Raw genomic sequence first — 14,773 nt, 5'->3', positions numbered from 1 at the left:
CATCTGGAATGCTTATTCGCTTGACACTTTTTATTATATGAATAATGGTGATAAAGGTCTTGATTCATCTCATCTATTGCAAGCCATTATTTCAAATTGTCCTAATATGCGTCATTTTCTTGGGTTTCATGCGGGTATGAATGATGATGTTATCAACATGATGGCTCATCACTGGCCTAAGCTTGAATCTTTAACATTATATAGTATCAAATCTCGAGATGTATTCGAAATAACAGACCTTATTAGTGAAGATGGTCATGAACTTCGAGGTGCTTCCCCTACCGGTACTATCTCTAATCGTGCCTTTTGGGAACTTCTCTGCAAGTGCAAACATCTTAAGAAATTAGAGGTTTATGATTTAGCTTGTGTTACTAATCGTGATTTAGCTCTTTATAATTCCCTCAAGGATACCCTTAAAGAAGAACAAAAAATGAAGATGATTGCACCACGATCTACAATGAGGAAAGAGAATCGTTATCGATTCAAGCCTTACTATAAAAAGGTCTTCTTATCTTCTTCTTCTCCACGTTCGAATTTAATAAATACCTTACCTGGCTCCTCTCTTCAACATCTCTGTATTACCAAATATGTGACTACACCATTATCTATCCCCGGCTTTTATGATCTTTTGAAGCTATTCCCAAATCTTAAAAGACTTGAATATGCTACAAACTTTCATACATTTAATAACCAATTTGAAGGTGTAACGCCTGACATGTTTGAAGCTGAATGTATGGCCGTAGCTAGTTTTATGGAAACACAAAAGAACTTGGTTTATGATGGGCAATGGAATAAGCCAATTACAACTGAACAACGGCTTATGGCAGGTATGACTACAAGGTCATATCATTAATCACTTCTTTCGTATACCCACTCCCCTTTCCTATTATTGCCCATTGAATTATTTCCCTTTATCCATAATATAATACCATATATGTAATATATAAATATGTGTATGTATATGTATATGTATATGTATATATATAAAAGTAATAAAATAGCTTGTTATTGTTGTTACCAATAATATAATTAAAACCCTATTCATTATAAAGTTAATGTACAACAAAACACAAACAAACACGAAAGAAAGAAAGAGAGGGTCCGTGTTTAGTTTGTCATTGAAAAAGAAAGAAAGATAAAAAAAGTCCATCTATATACACTACTGAAATAATTTCTTTTTCTTTTAACCTATATATAACACTATATGTATAAATAGGTTCATCTTCGTTTGAATGCCTTATATTTATTTATACACTTTAACAGTCATGATTTATCAAGTCGATCGATATAAACATATAAATATGTATACATATGTGATTATAATATGATTCACATGTTAAACATAATATGTGTACTACCTTTTTCAACAAATAAAGAATATTCATAAGCCGAAATTTCTTTATTTATAAAGTATTTTATTCTTTTTATTTTTTTATTCTTTTTTTCTTTTTTATACATAAATTACAAGCGATACGATTATTCAACTCTTTAAACGAATTACAATTTATTTATAAAATAAAAATAAAACAAAAACAAAACAAAATCATCATAAAAAAAAAAGCAAAGGATAAAAAGGAGCTTCAGATTCTAAACATAAAAATAATATAAAGTACACTTTCCTCTTTATTTTCTCTTTCCTTCCTCCCCCATTCCACTCATTTATTATGAACAATTATAGTACTATGCTTCATCATACTTTATTTATGACTCCAAAAGACGAAAAGGTATAATAATAAATAATAATAATTGTAATTATAAAAACGTGGCGTGTTGTAACAATATATTTTCCTTTTTTTTTTTTGGGTTGTACGACTATAGCAAGAAATCATTGAAATTACTCAAAATCTTGCACCTGAACAATTTCAATACGAATTCCCTCCTCGTTCATTAACGATTCAAGTGAATGAGATAAAAGAAAAGGATTTTAGTTTCTTTGATGAATTTTCTTTTACTTCGAATTCAACCGAGGATTTACTTGACCACTATCTTGATTCTATATCATCAGCCCCTTCTACGACGATTGAAGATAGAATTGATTGGGATAATTCTTCCTTTGTATTTCCTGATTATACTACTGAAAAGGGTAAATATAGAATATAGACTATAAATATACTTATGAATTAGTGCATTTAATAAAATCATAGTTTGTCCTAGTTTACATCCTTATCAACATGATGATGATACTGCTTTATCTTCGAGAATGGTGGTTATGAAAATCAGTCGTCATATGCAACCAACTATTGTCATGGCTACAGAAGAGGATAATGACGGTCCACTCCTAGAACTTCCTCTCGAATCTACTTCTGTCTTCTTATCTACCAATGAGCAACCTACTACTACTACTACTACGTTTAATCATCGAATTCACAATCTTGAAAGACAACTTGAACATGAGAAAGCCATGCGCATTGCCTTTGAAAAGACAATGGAAGAAATGACGGTGCTTATGGATCATCAACATCAAGTCTTAAACCAACGTCTTCAACAAGAAGTGGATATACGACAAAGTTATGAAAAAAAGATGGAGCATTTAATGGATCAGCTTAATCGTGAATCAGAGGCAGTAACATATCTTGTAGACCAATTAAAAGAAGAAGCTGAGCAGCGAAAGGTATTGCAAGTTCAATTAAAGGATACGATTCAGGAAATCGCTACTTTAAAAAAAAGGACAAACACCAATTCACAACAACGCATTCGTTCAGTGACAAAAAATGCAGCTGTCAAAAGGATACCGCCAACATCGACTGTTGTGAAATCCACTTCTCCTGTTGCTACTGCTACTGCTACTGCTACTGCTACTGCTACTACTCTGTCTAGACTTTCTCGTGTTACAGCTGGAAGAACAACAACAGCAACAACAACAACAAAAAAAAAACTAAACCAAACTAAACTAAACTAAACTAAACTATAATATATAATTTTTTATTATTAGATATAACCTTCCTTCTTTTCTTTTTTTTTTTTTAGATTAATATTATCCTATATTAATATTTAAATATGTATTTATAAATATACACTCGTACATAAAAATTCCTAATAAATAATTTACTGTATATTATTATTATGTCCTATCTTTAGTTAATTCACTAATAATAACCGTTGCTATAGATATAGATACACATATACATATATATGTCAGGATAGTTAATACACTATGCATTTATCCATTGACACATCAACATACCAGCTACAAATAATAACATAAGCATAGAGCCAAGTATAATTCGAAATTTCCATAATAAACCATGTTTCTTGACATCATCCTGTTTAGTGTTATTATGTTCTAAATCCATAATAGTATCTTCTCTGATGATGATCGCTTTCTTTTCCGTGGAAGATAGAGCATCCATCATTTGGAATAGAGCACGATCTGTTTCAATGACCGATTGTTTAGGTACACGGCTTCCATAATAAGGGATAGTATTGGTTGTAGCTGAAGAAGAGGGTTTTTTATTTTCGTCTGTTATATTTTTACTTTGTTGATTATTCATAATGAATTATAATAATAATAATAATAAAATAAAAATAAAAATAAATCAAAAATATGTATCTAACTTTTTTTTTTTTTTTTTTTTTTTTTTTTTTTTTTTTTTTTTTGAATAAATATACGATATCAGGTTCATTTTAAAATTGAATTTTCTTCCATGTCAACAATTTACAGTTACCACGAGGAAACCAAAAAAAAAAAAAGGTTACATCCATATTTGCCACGTTTACTTGTATTGTACTACTTACTTCTTTTCTCTTTGATTGTTTAGTAATATATTCAAGCCAATAAATCTCCAAAGAAAGAAAGAAAGAAAGAAAAAAAGAAAGAATAAAAGACAAGAATGGTTCTTCAATACCTATCGAGTATAATGCTTTTTTGAAGGGAGAGCTTTCATCTCATGCTCTTTCTTTTTATGTCTGTTAAAGATGCCATCAGTAATTATCTTAATGGCTTACAATAACGGTAAGTAAATTTGCATGCTTATGTATGCACATGGAAAAAAAAAACGACAAATAGCATATATGAATATACAAGATTTTTTTTTTCAGTTTTTCTCTTTTAAGCTTAGGTTTATAAGAAAAAAGAAATAGATATGCATAATTATCTATGATCGCTTTCTTTCCTTTTTATGCTAATAAGTAGTTTACCCCCAATTGTAGATTGAAGATGAATTGGAAGTTCTCAAAAATGTATATATGTATATGTATATAAAATGCTTCGTTTTATTTCTTTCATACATAATCAGTATCCTATGACAGTCCTCATGGTTAGTTTAATGATGATGTTATTGTTGTTGTTGTTGCTGCTGTTCTTCTTCTTCTTCTTCAGCAATATCATCTGCCTCAGCTTCTAATATCGTTTCATATCCATCTCTTGTTCGTTTCCATTTTTTAAAGACAATAAATCCACCTAGGAATAAAACAGCCAAGATTACAATCCAAATGACTGAAATAATCATGGCTGACCATAACCATGGTAATCCGAATAGGCCTCTTTCGACAGGGAATAAAACACTGTCAATTTCAAACACTGCACCCGCTGTTGTATTGCCTATATCCAGTACACGTGCATAACGACTATATGCCTCCCCTTTAGGACCCACTATCTTAATTCCAAACCCTAATTCTCGAATTACAATCTTATCATGTGTCAATGTCTTGTATTCATGACTATCCCGATCTGATGCTGTTAACGGTAGTACGTGCAGTTTAGCAAGTCGCTCGAGTCTTTTTGTATCATTCCAAATAGATTCCATATCCAACTCTTCAAAGGCCTTGTCAGTAGGTGCCAAGATGATACAATCTGAAACGTTTAAAAGGTTTGTATTCTTTAGGATATTAAGCATCGTATTTGCTCGAATACCACGTAATAAATTGCGATATGCTATATGAATATTATTTGGAATCTGTACATGATCTAACTTGTGTACAACACCGTTTGATACAATTAAATCTGATTTCTGAACACGTCCCTTTGTACCAATCCAAATGTCATTTCCTTGATTGTGAATAGTTAAAGATTGATTAGCAAGAGTCGTAACGTTAAATGTAAGCTGCCCTATCATATCTTGATAATAAAGAGGACGAGTAGCAAGATGATATCGAAGAATATGTCGAAGATCATCATGTCCTGTTGGATGAATAAGATAACGAGAGACAAGTCCAAGTGACTTGAAGGCTTCATTTGTAGGGGCAAATAAAGTCATTGCCTTTGTTTGCTTGATTTCCTCTACTGTTCCAGAAACATATAAAACGGATATAAATGTTGAAAGCTCAAGATCAAGAACGAGACTCGAAAAGATATCGGTTGGAAGTGAAAGGGGATCTGATATACGATAGATCATATTATCTACAATTGGTACTTCAATAGTAGAAGTTTCAATTAAAAAAAAAAAAAAAAAATGTCTGTATTTTGTATTATTTAATAGATCCTTACTATGATGCCCAATTACATTTGAATGATCTCCAAAACGAATAAAGGGACTTTGGCCGTTTTTATCAAGTCTAACTACTAATCTTTGTGATTCATTATTAAGTAAAGATGAATTAAATTCGGTTTTCAATAAAGTGCCATCTGTCAATTTTGAGGGTTCCCAACTACCCTGAAGAAGATGATAACTTAACCATTGTTTCTTTTGATTGTTTGGAATATCGTCTTCATCAATTACTTCATTCGTAGGAGCCAAAATTGTAATATTACTAGTTTGATTATTTAAAAAGTGGCTTAATCCAAATTTATCTATAAGAGAAACAAACTTTGTAGCATTAAGCCCAATAAGGTACTTTCTTGAATCAAATACAATAGAGTTAGGTCTAAAAGGTAAGTCATCCAAGACATGCACTACACCTGTATTAGCTTATTAATATCATTTTCTGAATAACGATAAAAACAAAAATAAATCTGTCATCATACCATTGGCTGCTAAAATATCCTTTTCAATTACTCTATGACCATTAACAGTAATTTGTCCATTTGTATTGACATGAACTTTAATATCGTCACCTGATTCAGCTGTATCTATTATCATATATATATTGAGAGAAAGAGAGAGAAGGAGGAAAGGGAAAACGTTATTAGAACTTCTTTTTTTTTTCATAATAAAAATAATCATTTAATAATTACATGTAATATCGCCCACTGTATGATTATATAGATAAATTGGTTTTGGAATGATAACATATTTAATGATCTGTTCTAAATCATGGATGCCATGCTTGGAAATCAGATATTTTTGTTCAATCTTTTTAAATTTATCTAACAAATACTTTGCAGATACAAATGCTGTAAAAGGTTGTTGATGTTCCAATAGTAAATCGATCTTACATTTCTTCATCAAGTCAAACAACTTGTAATCATGTTGCTGTATAACATGGGCTAATTAACAATCCAAATGTTACTCGTCCCATTTTTACTATAAAAATCTGAATTACTTTCCCCCACCCAAAAAAAAAAAAAAAAAAAAAAAAAAAAAAAAAAAAAAAAAAAAACAACAAACAAACAAACATATACTTACATAAAATTTTGGGTGATTCCAATACACCATCAATGACATGTAAGGTTGTATTTTTATTTACAAAAACATCTTTTTCTTTAATTCTTGCTTCATTCACATAATAGAAAGTTTGGAATGATTGAGTCACTTTGAGCATTTGACCTGTCTCTAGATAACCTTGTCGAACAAAGACTGATTCTAAAACTTGTCCATCTTTAAAAGAGGAGGTCGTATACGGTTGTGATAATAGATGATATAATAAACTATCTTTAGTCACATCGCCTTTGTATTTTGAAAAAGCTAAATTGTCAGGTGCAAAAAAGGTGCCTGCTTCTAAACTATTTATAAAGGGAATCAGTCGTGTACGTTGTAAATGACCAATGAGCATAGAGAATTTCGCATCTTCTGATAATACATCAATAATGGTCTTGTACGCAAAAGTAGATGAAATAATCAGTGATAATAAAAATATGATTTTCATTGGGAAAAAGATCAAAAAAAAAAATCATGTACTGCATAAATTTTGTAATTCTTTTTTTTTTTATTTTTTTTTTTAAAGAAAAGGTTGAGCACATGAATAAATAACTAATTGTCATCATGATATTTAACTTAAAAACAATGCCCGTCTGCGTATGTTTTTTATTTAATGAAATTTATTATACAAAAATTAAAAAAGCATTTTGTCAAATTTAAAGCTTATCATAGTACTTATCAAGACCAGGAATATCTTCAGTAAGACCCTTTCTCTTACGAACAGCACGAATGATATCGTAGACCTTGTTTCCGGGTTCCAATGGGTCACCGGACATAAGTTGCCAGTGATCGAAGACAGCTTGAGGGAAGGCTTGACCACCAGTGGCAGCACGAAGATCAGCGGTGAAACCGAAGGATTCGTTAACAGGCAAGTAAGCCTTGACGTTCATCATGGGGGTACCAGGCTTTTGTTCTTCAGAGAAGACTTGACCACGACGTCTGTTAAGACAAGAGTAGATACCACCAATAGCAGAGTCAGGACATTGGATTTCGACCAAGTAGACAGGTTCTTGAATACCAGGAGAGGCAGTCAAGACAGAGGCGTAGACGACACGACGACAGGTAGGAATGATTTGACCACCACCACGATGGATAGCATCAGCGTGAAGAGTGACATCAAGAATGTTGAAACGACAACCACGGAGGTTTTCATCAGCAATAGGACCTTCCTTAGTAGCCCATTGGAAGGCAGCAACACAAGAATCCTTGATTTCACCAAGGTATTGGACTTGCTTGGTAATATCAACCATGACGTTGGGACCAGTACCATCAGGACCGAAACACCAAATCTTACGAGCTTCAGAGACATCCCATTCGTACTTGTCGGCAAGAATACGAGCACGAGCCTTGAAATCGTCCTTGGCAGAAATCTTACCAGCTTCGATTTCATCAGCGAGTTCTTCGTTCAAGGGCAAAGCACGCATGTAGATACGGTTGTGCTTGTTAGGAGACTTGGAAAGACAGTCAATGCTGGATTCAGCAGTAACAGTTTCACGGTATTGGACAACAGGGTCACCAGTCTTGAGAGGAACTTGAGCGTGATCTTCTTCAAGATCCTTCAAACAAATTTCAAGGTGAAGTTCACCAGCACCAGCAACGATGTGTTCACCAGAGTCAGAAGTGTAAGTCAAGACACAAGGATCAGACTTGGCAAGACGCTTAAGACCTTCAACAAGCTTAGGAAGATCATTGGCATTCTTAACATCGACAGCAACTTGGACGACAGGGGAGACAGAGAACTTCATGACCTTCATGTTGTGAGCGACTTCAGAAGTGGTGATAGTACCAGACTTAACCAAGAATTGATCAACACCAACAAGACCGATAATGTTACCGGCAGGACAGTCTTCAATAGCTTCAACGTTACGACCCATCATAAGAACAGTACGTTGGATGGACTTAACAGCAAGATCAGTCTTGGAACCAGGAACATAGTTAGGACCTTGGATACGGACCTTCAAACCAGCACGGACGGTACCAGAGAAGACACGACCGAAGGCATAGAAACGACCCTTATCAGAGGTAGGAACCATCTTAGAGACGTAAAGCATAAGGGGACCGTTGGGGTCACAGTTACGGATACCGACGGCACATTCGTCATCAGCAGGACCTTCATACAATTGTTGGTAACGGTAAGCTTGAGAGGTGACAGGAGAAGGAAGGTGGATACAGATCATTTCCAAAAGAGCATCACCACAAGGCAAGAACTTACGCATAACAACCTTAAGAAGGGCCTTACCTTCCAAATCCTTTTCATCACTAGCAAGACTGATTTCCAACTTTTCCAAAAGAACCTTAGTTTGATCCTTCTTGAAGTTCATAATAGAATCAAAGAGACGGTAGATAGGGTCCAAGACGAACATGTTGAAAGCACGTTCGAGTTGGTTACCACTAGCATCAGTGCTCTTAGTAGTCCACTTCTTAGTCTTAGGGTTGAAGTAGTTTTCACCCCAGAGCTTGTTCATCATCTTCTCCTTATCAACACCAAACTTCTTGGCATAACGGATAGCGAATTGACGAAGAGTGAAACCCCAACCGTGAAGACCAGAGGCGAAAGCAACGGTACCCTTTTCAGGGTAGACTTGACAGTCACCAAGAGCTTCATCAACGTAGGTAGAGATGATGACGTTAACGGATTCAATAGTACGAGCGAAAGAGTTGTAAAGTTCTTCCTTGTCCAATTGAAGTTCGAGAAGAGCACGATCAACCTTGTTGAGACAGATAACAGGCTTGATACGTTCAGTCAAAGCTTGACGCAAGACAGTTTCAGTTTGGACACAGACACCATCAATACAGTCAACGACAACAAGGGCACCATCAGTAACACGAAGAGCGGCAGTAACTTCAGAAGAGAAATCGACGTGACCAGGAGAATCGATCAAGTTAATCAAGAAAGCGGAACCATCAGTCTTTTGACCCTTAATTTCCTTGATGTCTTCTTCATTTTCCAATTGGAAATACATGGAGATAGCGGTAGACTTGATAGTAATACCACGTTCTTGTTCATCCTTACGGGTATCCATGAAACGAGCTTCACCAGCACGACCGGAAGAAATAATACCGGCCTTGGAGACCAAGGAATCAGATAAGGTAGACTTACCGTGATCGACGTGAGCAATGACGGACATGTTACGGACATTGGTAACCTTGTCCATCAAACCACGGATTTCTTCAATAGTGAAATTCTAATAATTGTAACAAAAAAAAAAGAAATTAATTTAATCGAATTGATACATTGTCATGATTGTTTTTTAAAATTGATTAATGGTGAAATCTACTTACAACTAAATTAATTCAATTAAAATGAAGAATAGATTGTAAAAAGAAAAAATAATTGTTAGTAAATGTATATTCATCTATCGTCTCTTTCCTCCATATTAAATAGATGGATGGATGGATCGCTTCTCCCCCTCACTAAATATGATTCAAATATATTACCCATTTTCGATTGTTAGAGTGAAGGGAAAGATTTAATAGCTTGCCACTAATCGTAATTGATGTACTTCTACGAAAAAAAGGTCGGAGTTTAAAATAGAAGATTTTTACTTTATTAACACTTTGAATTCAGACGACGTTTTTTGGACGAATTAAAATTGCTTATCAGATGATTTGCTTACCTTTTTCGGATAAAATAAAAAAAACTTCTTCAAACACTTTAACAACATTTCTTTTTTCTTCAAGATTCTATAGTATATAATGAAGCAAAAGCGTGAAAATAATCCAATTAACGATTTAACAATATCAAAAGGAAAGAAGGATTTAGCGAGTAAGTATCCAAAACATACACAGCGAGAGAGTATGTGCCTTTTTTTTTTAAGATGTGGATCATGATACATCTACTTTGACGACGTTTGTTTCAACTTCACTTGCTTTGACGCCACTTGCTTCTACAAGTTCTTCTTCTAGTAATTTACCTCATATTTCAAAGAAGATACAAAAAAAAAAAAGAAAAAAGCGTGCCTTGATCAATTTTAGAATGGAAACAGCAAGCAATACAATGGAAGAAACGGATACAGTAAGACATAAATTAAAACAGTGTAAATGCGGCTCAACCACCCATATAAGAGTAAACAGCAATGCATGCCCCCTAAAAAATCAAAAAGAACCAACGCAAAGCCCAGACGAGGAAAAAGATATCTTCGTGATCAAATGCTCCTTGAAAAATATCTGTATAGACGCTAAGCTCATTAATCAAATATCTCTCATCACGGCACACACAACAAAAGTGATGTGGGTAGAATCGTTGTTTATCAACTATCTTTTTTGAAGCTCTTAACGAAGGATGAAGAAGTTCCTATTATGAGTCAGAATGATGTCTACTCCATCTTTACCGTCGTCACTGGTAAGGGCAAATAGCCTCCCAGTTATATTTTGCAATGAATGTGAAATTAATGACACAATGCTACAATCCCTCAAGAGTGTTGGATGTTTTTCTCTTTTATCCATTGTATGTAAACAATACGATGTGCTCATACGCAACCACGTATGTGAGAACCACAAAAGGAGAACAATTCGCTTATTTATGGAATCCTTGTCCGATAAAGACTCTACATTTTTTTTTGCAAGGGCTTATCTGTTAACGACAGAAAATCCCTAGCCAACTATATCTATTCGCTAAAGCTGAAGCAGAAGCAGAAATTTGTATAGCCGTCATCTGTCGAAAAAAAAACAACATTTTAAAGAGATTATACAAAAGATGGAGTCGTTATGGTCTGGCTATCAAGCATTAAGCTGTAACTCAGAAGATCTATACTCTCAACCACATCAATTCTTTAAATGGCTTTTTTACCTTCAGCAAAAAAATAAGTGAAAAGGTGTACATGATGGAAGAAAAACCAGTCACTGTTGCCTCCAAGTCCTACATTTATAGGAAGTTAAAAGAACTAACGTTTACTTCAATACTCAATAGACGAAGCTTCAAATCTTTGCAAGAACAAGTCTTGTAAAGCATTAATTCAAATGTTCCACTTATCCTTGGGCGGAAATTATCCAAAGTCAAGCCTCATTTACTTGCTCTGGAAACGTTTGTCACAAGTGTCAAGTCAAGAATTGCTGATGGAACATTCACGTCTGAAAAATATACGGATAAGCATGGCTACCGGTTTTTCACTCTATTACCGATCTATTCATTTGAAACAAAGTCAGTCCAAATAATAGATGCCACAGCTTTTTGGCGACTAGTGAAGAAATCTAATATTGAAAATTACCCAAAAAGTACTAAAACCGAATCGGATCTATCAGATTTCTACTACAAGCTTTTTGACTTTTTCAAACTGGGATTTTGCTCTCGAAGAGAGTCTTTTACTAGGAAGAAAGCAGTTCGAGTAAGTCAATTCTTCAGTTGTATTGAAATATAAAAGTATTGGTTTGGTTTAATTTAATTAATTAATTAATGTATAGAAACGTCGTGCTTACTGATGGGTATTCTATTTTTTTTCTTTTTTCTCGAATGGTAAAGGAAAAAAAAAGAAGTTTCCGTAGAAAAACAACCAGCCAACTTTCTTGAAGATATTGAAAACGGCTATACTGTCTGGGGAGTAGACCCTGGTGTCAATACAATCTTCATCGCCATAGATAAATTTGGAAGACAAAGGACAACCAGCTTAGACGAATATTACCATTTATGTGATTATAATGATGCAACGTTTATACGAAATCAGCATCAGAAGCAACACATGGCTGAATACTCGAAAATATCAAACCTGAGCTCATTGAAGACATTGAATATAAAAGATTTTATTAAAGCATGCAAAAAAAAAAAAAAAACTTGCGTTATATGACGATATTAAAAAGTATTATAACGAGAATAACTGGTAAGTGTTTAGACACTATAATACTTTCCTTGTTCACTTACAAAAGAGAAATTTTATAGGAAGTCCAAGCTGAAATTCCAATGTTACGTGAAGAAACAAAAAGGTGTGCATGAGATTTGCAAGAGGTTCGTCTATAACAGCAGCAAATATCATCAGAAGTTATCTACTGGTGTAAAGTCAATTATTAATAATGTAAGCAAATTCTATCCACCCACCCCGACCGACCATAAAGAAAGGCCAGTAAAAACGATCATTGCTTTGGGCGATGGTGTGTTTAATACTAATTCACAAGACAACAAGTCGTCGCCGGTCAGAACTGTTACAAAATCGTTGAAGAGGTATTGTGGGCAGAAGTTAGAAGTAGTAATGGTTGATGAATACCTTACTAGCCAAATCTGCAACAAGTGCAAGATCAGAAATGTCAAGAATATGGTGACCAAAAAATCAAAGCGAAGAGTACACACACTATTACAGTGTCAATAAAACACTTGTAATATTGTGTGGAATCGCGACATTATGTCAGCTCACAACATCTTGGACTTGTTTTTATTTGCTTCGAAAAATAATAATCAGCGTCTGAGCCCATTCAAGCGTAAAGACGCAACCATCGATGAACCATCCATGCGTGACTGATACGACTCTCTCATACGTCCGTACAGCGTAAGTTCTATATTTTTTTTTTTAAAAAAAAAAAAGGTTATAAATTTTTCAATTATTATTATTATTTTTTTTTTTTAACAGTCTTTACATTTTTAAAGGTATAGATGATTTCTTGTTGGAACTCGTCTAAAACTAACTTTTTTTTATCTGAATTTCCTTTTTTATTTCATCCGAAAAAGGTAAGCAAATCATCTGAAAAGTAATTTTAATTCGTCTAAAAAAAAAACTAACGCATAAAAAAAAGTCAGTTGATTGTTCTATTGTTAAACATTAAACATATTATCAGCTTATTTTATCAAAGGGTCTCCAAAGAAGGTCCCAGCTTACACTTTTTTTTTCTTTGTATAATTGAAGAAAATTTAAAATAATTATATTTTCATAACTGAAGAAGAAAGTAGTCATGTTTGCTAATATATGCAACTAAAGAACAATTTTTTTTTTTTTTTGTTGGCAGGGGATTTAAGCTAAGAATTACTGCGGTAAGTTTAAAAGGAAAAAAAAACACTATAACCTATATCATAGTAGTTTATTAGTAAATAGTACAAATTAGCATGTTTATTATATTTATGTAGAAGCAATAATTCAACTACTACATTATAATACTCTATTAAATATTAAATAATACATTCTATGATATATATATATACACACATATTAATTATATCGATACTTGTTGTTGTTATTCGTTGTTGTATATAGAACAGTAGAAAGTATAACAATTCCTGTACCAATTATAAATAAAATAGAAGGCTTGAAGTCAAAGAGACAAAAACTGAGTAAGCCAGAGACGATGATAGAGATGCTTGTGGCAAATCCTTTCAAGATATTATCTGCATATTTTACAACAAGCGCTACTAATAATCCACCTAAAGCTTGATTCACGATCACACACCAAGTTAAAGCATTATAACCTTGAAAGAAACCATTCGACTTAATTAAATCAAAATCTCCAATTAGCATAGCTATGAATGAAAAAAGAGCACCACAAAGTGCTAGCTGTATGTTACGGACCCACATAGAAGAGATTGAAGATTTTAAAATCTTTTCAAAGTAACATCCCGCAAATCCCGATGAAATACAGCACATAAGAACAGCAACAAGACCCACCAACGGATTTTGCTGTTGTTCCGTTAAGGAAGAGTGATTGGTAGTGACAACTGTTTCGCTTTGTACAAGTGTAACACCAGCCATTAGGAGCACTAATGCAAACCATTGGGTTGAAGTTAATGTCCGACCTAACATGATAACTGAAAAGATCGCCGTTGAGAGAATTTTAAGTTGGTATGTGACTTGAAAAGTCGCTGCCTCAAGGTTACTAAGGGCAATATAAAGCAAGTTATTTTGGAGAGCATAAAGACTACTGGGTATTAACATTTTTAAAATTTCTCGAGGTTTATGAAAGAAAGTTAAAGTATGTCCTTGATAATAGAGTACAGAGAAACAAGTGATGATCTTGATGATCTCTGCCATAAAAACAGCAGTTGATGCAATATACATTGGTTGATCTTCTGGCAATGTTGTTCTTGAATAACGCATAACTAAAACCAGCATAGTATTTTGAATAATAAGTATAAAAAGTGATAATTGTTTAAGATTTACATTATTGACTGATGAAGCTAAAAAAAATAAAAAGGCGTTTAATTCAATGATCTACAATTAAACAAAAAAAAGCTAATTACCATTAGTAGTAGGATATTCATATGATATTGGTAGTTCATGTTTCTTTTTAAAAATTCGTTTAGAGTAATGTGACATAATGATATGTACAAAGAAAAAAAAATGTGT

The 14,773-nt window shown here is 33.5% G+C and overlaps 8 protein-coding genes across 8 annotated transcripts; 4 read left to right on the top strand and 4 right to left on the bottom strand.

Annotated features, from left to right (window-relative positions):
• Nucleotides 1–598: 598 nt before the first annotated feature.
• Nucleotides 599–832, top strand: BX663DRAFT_401842 (uncharacterized protein; the record flags this gene model as incomplete). Its single annotated transcript, XM_051522224.1, has 1 exon — nt 599–832. A coding segment is annotated over one exon (234 nt), but the record flags the coding sequence as incomplete, so codon positions are not given.
• Nucleotides 833–1,465: 633 nt separating this feature from the next.
• On the top strand, nt 1,466–2,938 carry BX663DRAFT_546066 (uncharacterized protein; the record flags this gene model as incomplete). Its single annotated transcript, XM_051530956.1, has 4 exons — nt 1,466–1,724; nt 1,819–2,083; nt 2,145–2,767; nt 2,933–2,938. Exons 1-4 carry the CDS (start codon nt 1,665–1,667, stop codon nt 2,936–2,938), a joined length of 954 nt encoding a protein of 317 aa, XP_051378853.1. The 5' UTR covers nt 1,466–1,664.
• A 123-nt stretch (nt 2,939–3,061) lies between these two features.
• BX663DRAFT_555415 (uncharacterized protein) lies at nt 3,062–3,491 on the bottom strand (the record flags this gene model as incomplete). Its single annotated transcript, XM_051531619.1, has 2 exons — nt 3,062–3,102; nt 3,185–3,491. 2 exons carry the CDS (start codon nt 3,489–3,491, stop codon nt 3,062–3,064), a joined length of 348 nt encoding a protein of 115 aa, XP_051378852.1.
• Nucleotides 3,492–3,907: 416 nt separating this feature from the next.
• BX663DRAFT_523097 (FAS1 domain-containing protein) lies at nt 3,908–6,986 on the bottom strand. The gene is made up of 6 exons (XM_051529474.1): nt 6,504–6,986; nt 6,113–6,364; nt 5,903–6,007; nt 5,426–5,836; nt 4,150–5,350; nt 3,908–3,952 (listed from the first exon to the last, which is right to left on the bottom strand). The coding sequence occupies exons 1-5, from the start codon at nt 6,961–6,963 to the stop codon at nt 4,275–4,277; spliced, it is 2,304 nt and encodes a 767-aa protein (XP_051378851.1). The 5' UTR covers nt 6,964–6,986; the 3' UTR covers nt 3,908–3,952; nt 4,150–4,274.
• Nucleotides 6,987–7,027: 41 nt separating this feature from the next.
• BX663DRAFT_227040 (elongation factor 2) lies at nt 7,028–10,136 on the bottom strand. Its single transcript, XM_051521800.1, has 2 exons — nt 10,133–10,136; nt 7,028–10,020 (listed from the first exon to the last, which is right to left on the bottom strand). The coding sequence occupies exon 2, from the start codon at nt 9,668–9,670 to the stop codon at nt 7,172–7,174; it is 2,499 nt and encodes an 832-aa protein (XP_051378850.1). The 5' UTR covers nt 9,671–10,020; nt 10,133–10,136; the 3' UTR covers nt 7,028–7,171.
• Nucleotides 10,137–10,882: 746 nt separating this feature from the next.
• BX663DRAFT_523090 (uncharacterized protein) lies at nt 10,883–11,843 on the top strand (the record flags this gene model as incomplete). Its single annotated transcript, XM_051529473.1, is given in 4 exon segments — nt 10,883–11,132; nt 11,151–11,403; nt 11,464–11,695; nt 11,757–11,843. 3 exon segments carry the CDS (start codon nt 11,339–11,341, stop codon nt 11,841–11,843), a joined length of 384 nt encoding a protein of 127 aa, XP_051378849.1. The 5' UTR covers nt 10,883–11,132; nt 11,151–11,338.
• A 465-nt stretch (nt 11,844–12,308) lies between these two features.
• Nucleotides 12,309–12,793, top strand: BX663DRAFT_523088 (uncharacterized protein; the record flags this gene model as incomplete). The annotated part of the gene is given in 3 exon segments (XM_051529472.1): nt 12,309–12,325; nt 12,336–12,338; nt 12,388–12,793. A coding segment is annotated over 1 exon segment (290 nt), but the record flags the coding sequence as incomplete, so codon positions are not given.
• An 849-nt stretch (nt 12,794–13,642) lies between these two features.
• On the bottom strand, nt 13,643–14,743 carry BX663DRAFT_555411 (nucleotide-sugar transporter-domain-containing protein; the record flags this gene model as incomplete). The annotated part of the gene is made up of 2 exons (XM_051531618.1): nt 13,643–14,604; nt 14,668–14,743. The coding sequence occupies 2 exons, from the start codon at nt 14,741–14,743 to the stop codon at nt 13,643–13,645; spliced, it is 1,038 nt and encodes a 345-aa protein (XP_051378847.1).
• Nucleotides 14,744–14,773: the final 30 nt, after the last annotated feature.

This window comes from Cokeromyces recurvatus (genome assembly GCF_025118155.1).
Source record: "Cokeromyces recurvatus strain NRRL 2243 chromosome Unknown BX663scaffold_35, whole genome shotgun sequence".
Classification (NCBI taxonomy): Eukaryota; Fungi; Mucoromycota; class Mucoromycetes; order Mucorales; family Mucoraceae; genus Cokeromyces; species Cokeromyces recurvatus.
The sequence above is the reverse complement of the archived record's forward strand: the minus strand, read 5'-3'. Positions and strand labels throughout refer to the sequence as shown.